Raw genomic sequence first — 5,189 nt, forward strand, 5'->3', positions numbered from 1 at the left:
AAAAAAAAAAAGTCAATGGGAACTAGGCTGATTTTCTATAGCCCAAGTATGGAGCGGAAGCTTGACACATACAAAAAGAAAAAGCTCCCCCACCCCATTAATGTGCAAGTTTCCTCTCGTATGGGTTATTTTATTACTATTTTTTTCAGTTTATCTGGATCTCATTACCTTTTTCAAGACATTTATTGGTTTGAGATTATTAATCTTATTCACACATGTCAACATGAGGAACCCTCCTCCAATACTAAAAATCTCTCACATTTAAATATATGAGGAAAAGTTGGGCATGCAGTCAGGGTGCCCAATATGTGCCATCTTTATTCATCCCACTTTGGAAAATATTTCCTTGTCCTCCCGTGTTTAGTTGTATGAATTGATGCATGTTGCCAATTTATCGAAAATTGGTGATATACCAAATCCTCTCCCCAAACACATTTCTAGACTTAAAATAAGTTAGAATTTTATAACCATCATGTAACAAGATCACATATCCTAAGGCCATCATTTCTTGCCATCTTGCGAGTTGCGACAACCAATCCACCATTCGCTTAAAATCTATTCAAACCTCAATCTCACCCCATCCTTGCTTGTGTATGTTGTTTGAAGCCCATGTAACAAAGCCCAGACTTCAACCTCTTGTGCTCTCCTTGCACAAATCCTCCCATTGTTTTATGAGCAAGTGACATAGATGAGTGCATTAATGAGGGCTGATGGAATAATTTTGTAAATAGAGGGTCAATGATGTCATTTCATATATGAGAGAGAGAGAGAGAGAGAGAGAGAGAGAGAGAGCCATATTTGGTTTGTATCAGGTGTAAACTAGAAAATGTACAAACTACTTTTTGGCCAATAATCTTGATCCGTATCAGTATCAGGTACTAGCAATGCAGATATATGTAACGGAATCAATTGGTTAGTTCAGTCCGATTTCAATCTAGCTAAATTGGTTTTCACTTTGTTACTAATCAACCTAAAGCCAAAACATTTAGGAAGTTTCAGTTTCAATTTTACATGTATATATAAGAAAGTCAATGAGAAAATTTTAGGTTTTCGGTTTCACACGTAGATGCGGGGGCCATGCAACCGGGAGCATTCTTGTATCCTATAAGATACAATATGAATACATGACATGTGACTTTAAGTGAGCTTATATAGGAGGAACATTGCTAATTAGACTTCTTTTTTTTTATAAGCACCTTGCTAATTAGACAGAATAGGTATCTAAATGATCTCATCCAGCTAAAGTTAGCCAGGCCCATTGACCTTTTGTTTAGTAGTGATATTTTAAATGCCTTATTTTGTCACTTGACAAGCTCTTTTTAGGCTAAAGCTCAAGATGTGAGTAGGAGACCTTAGTGTCTTATCCACCTAACTTTTAGCCAAATTTGGCCTCACATTTGACACAATTAGATCCACCCAACTAATCTTCATTACATATGATTCACTCCATCAAGTTTTTTCTTTGGGTAATCTTTGGTGTCACTATGCCTAGTGAAGCACAATTCACTTTACCATGAAATTTGTACTCTCATTAATACTTTATTGAGTTGGATTGAAGAAATTATTGTAAAATCAAATTTAAAGCCCATTCTTCGACCTATGTCAACCCCGTGATTGGTGCATAGTGTTGACTTATCGAAATCTTACTGCATGCCCAACCGTCTTCCATATTTTTATTTGGACTGAAGTAACTTGCAAAAATTAATTAAAAAGCCCACTCTTCAACCTAAGCCAAGCCCACCATAGGTTCCACCACTATTCCACACTATCCATCGGCATCTAAGTGGTGTTGTAGTAATCTTCATTGCACAATTTGAGGGTGTTTTTGACAATCAGACAATGTATCTATTTGATGTATATGAATCATGATCACCGTATCGGCCTTATTGTATTAGGTATCAGTATTGGAACAGGGGTAAAATTGTAAAAAAAATCTATTTTTTTTGTCAAAATTAAGGGCCAAAATGACCTATCGAGATCGGTATCATATCAATATTGATACCAATAATTAAATCCTTGATATGAACCGAACCAAAATCCTACACACCAAAAAAAAAACAGGTCTGGGTCAATGCTTGACAGATACAAACCTGGGCCGGCCAATCCCCTACTGGCTAGGCATTGATCTAGACAAACGATTGTAGAAAGCATCAGATAGAATGAGCCGCTACCAGCCTATGCTTCTGGTGTGACCTTGTGAGAATGTATCCCTTTCCATCAACGGTGAACCAACGGGGAATTCTCCTTCGTCTCTACAGTACTCTCACTATTGCTACTTCATAGAGTAAGCTCTCTTGTATCTTTCTCTGTTAGTTTTCCATCTATTTATTATACTGTTTTCCTCTCTGCTTCTCCTTGTTAATTCACTGTTTGTATAAATTGGATACTTTGTTTCGGAACCCTGGTTCTCTAGATTCTAGGCTCTCCTTCTTCTATCGACGGATTTTTTGCGCAAGCCCTTCTGCATTTTTCTTTATGGGCATTTGGGTTTTAAGTTTTATGGGAAACTAGTGAACAAAGAAAGATGGATTTGGTAATTCCTGCAAAACAAAACCCTGGGAGGTTCCCGTTGTTTTATGCCGTTCAGGAGAGTGGAAAAAGGATTAAGTTTGGGGATGAAGTTGGTGTTAGGGTTTACAACCATTTCAGTCCAAATAGTTGTAGTTCATTCGTGAAGGTTTTTCTAGGGTATAAGGCCTCTTGCTGTGTTTTATCCCCTGATGTTGAAGTGAGAAAACATAATCGATCCAGAAAGAACAGGATCAACCGGGTTTTTGCAGTCTCGAAGGTGGAGACTAATGGTTTTAATGGCAAATTAATGAACCCTCTAAAAAACCCGAATGGGCATGCTGAAAATGGTCATTCTCGTTTGGGTTCTGGTCAGGCTTTCCGAAATTTTGATGATTCTGAGAGTAACATTCATCTTCGTCGCCTGGTTAGAAATGGGGAGTTGGAGGAAACTTTGAAGTTTCTGGAGAACATGTTATATCATGGTGACATCCCGGACATAATTCCCTGTACAAGTCTGATTCGTGGGCTCTGTAAGGTGGGTAAGACTAAGAAGGCAACTAGGGTTTTAGAGATTCTTGAAGAGTCTGGAGCTGTTCCAGATGTTATAACCTACAATGTATTGATTAGTGGGTACTGCAAGTCAGGGAAGATGGATAATGCTTTACATCTATTGGAACGAATGAGTGTCGCACCAGATGTTGTTACATATAATACGATCCTTCGTAGTCTATGTGTTCGTGGAAAGTTGAAAGAAGCATTACAAGTTTTTGATCTTCAATTGCAAAAGGAGTGTTATCCTGATGTCATCACTTATACCATTTTGATAGAAGCGACTTGTAAGGAGAGTGGGGTTGGACAGGCGATGAAGCTTTTGAATGAGATGAGGACTAGGGGATGCAAACCTGATGTGGTTACCTATAATGTTTTTATCAATGGATTTTGCAAAGAAGGTAGACTGGATGAAGCAATAACATTCCTGAATAACATGCCATCATATGGTTGCCAGCCCAATATAATCACCCATAATATCATTCTGCGTAGCATGTGTAGCACAGGAAGGTGGATGGATGCAGAAAATTTCTTGGCTGATATGCTACATAAAGGTTGTTCACCAAGTGTTGTTACATTCAATATCCTGATCAACTTCTTGTGCAGAAAGGGTTTAGTTGGTGGTGCAATCGATGTATTGGAGAAGATGCCGAAGCATGGGTGTATCCCCAATTCCCTGAGTTATAACCCGTTGCTTCATGGGTTCTGTAAGGAAAAGAAGATGGACCGGGCAATTGAATACTTGGACAAAATGATGTCTCGAGGGTGCTATCCAGATATCGTCACCTATAATACATTGCTTACAGCTTTATGCAAGGATGGAAAGGTTGATGTTGCAGTTGAGCTGCTTCACCAGCTAAGCAGTAAAGGTTGCTCTCTGGTGTTGATCACTTACAATACAGTAATTGATGGGCTTTCAAAGACAGGGCAAACAAAGCATGCCATAGAGCTTCTAGATGAGATGCTTTCAAAGGGTCTCCAGCCTGATATAATAACATATTCATCACTAGTCGCTGGGCTCAGCAGAGAAGGCAAGGTTGATGAAGCAATTAATTTCTTTCACCAACTTGAAAAACTTTGTATCAGTCCCAATTCTGTCACATACAATTCTGTCATTTTAGGCCTTTGTAAGGCTCGTCAGACTGACCTCGCTATTGATTTCCTGGCCTATATGGTATCCAAGGGATGTAAACCCACTGAAGCTACATATACTATTCTCATTGAAGGTGTGGCTTATGAAGGCCTGGCGAAGGAGGCTTTGGAATTATTGAATGAGTTGTGCTCCAGTGGGCTTGTGAAGAAAAGCTCTGCACAAAATGTAACAGTGAAGATGTAGGGTTGGTTTTTACCAAAAAAAAAAGAAGATGTAGGGTTGGTTTGAGAGGTTGCCTTGCTTGAGTGTGTTACATCCTTGGATTACATTGTTCAATTTTTTCTTGAGAAAGAGTATTCCTCTGGACCCTAACATTTTTTGCTGTAACTTACTTCCCTTTTATGTCATCACAAGTTGATATCTAAATTCAATTTTGGTAGTCTTCTTCAACTTATTAGTCCTACATTGTGTTTTTTATGTCCCAAAATGTATGTACGCTTGTTTCCCCTTTTTTCATTTTTCCTCTTAAATATGAAACTCGATCCGTTAATCTTTCCTTGTGTTTCTTGTGAATATAAATCGTTTTTGTTGATTTTCTATCACCCTTAAGTATGACTGAAGGAATGGAGTGGATGCTTAAATTGTTCTTTCCCTCTACCTAGAGAGAGAGAGAGAGAGAGGACTTTGGTATAGAGAGAGAAAATCAGGCCAAATTAGGCCCCTCCCCCTCTCTGGATCACAGAAATACAGAGAGAGAAAATCAGGCCTATTAACCCCCCCCCCCCCCAAAAAAAAAAATGGTCAAACCAGCCTCTCCAAGCAGGGGGTTGAGGCCGTGTGCATTTGCTCATCCCAGACCCTGTAATAACATAAGCCTTATGCACTGGGTTCCTTTCCCTTCTAGAAAATCAGGCCAAATGAAACCTGTAGGTCCCTTTGATCATTTACAGAGTAATATTTTGATGGTTGCTGCAATAAAAGAATGGGTCGGTGGGTGGAAGAGTAAAGAGATCCTGATTTGAACTTGAAAGCTGTT

At 38.9% G+C, this 5,189-nt stretch overlaps 1 protein-coding gene across 1 annotated transcript; it reads left to right on the forward strand.

Annotated features, from left to right (window-relative positions):
* Positions 1-2,146: 2,146 nt before the first annotated feature.
* Positions 2,147-4,600, forward strand: LOC122057153 (pentatricopeptide repeat-containing protein At1g09900-like). Its single transcript, XM_042619164.1, has one exon. The coding sequence runs from the start codon at positions 2,525-2,527 to the stop codon at positions 4,394-4,396; it is 1,872 nt and encodes a 623-aa protein (XP_042475098.1). The 5' UTR covers positions 2,147-2,524; the 3' UTR covers positions 4,397-4,600.
* The last annotated feature ends 589 nt before the right edge of the window (positions 4,601-5,189 follow it).

This window comes from Macadamia integrifolia, chromosome 12 (assembly GCF_013358625.1).
Source record: "Macadamia integrifolia cultivar HAES 741 chromosome 12, SCU_Mint_v3, whole genome shotgun sequence".
Taxonomy (NCBI): Eukaryota; Viridiplantae; Streptophyta; class Magnoliopsida; order Proteales; family Proteaceae; genus Macadamia; species Macadamia integrifolia.

Bases quoted from the DNA above. Each gene is read 5' to 3' on its own strand.
- LOC122057153 (XM_042619164.1), top strand. From the start codon at position 2,525: ATGGATTTGGTAATTCCTGCAAAACAAAACCCTGGGAGGTTCCCGTTG.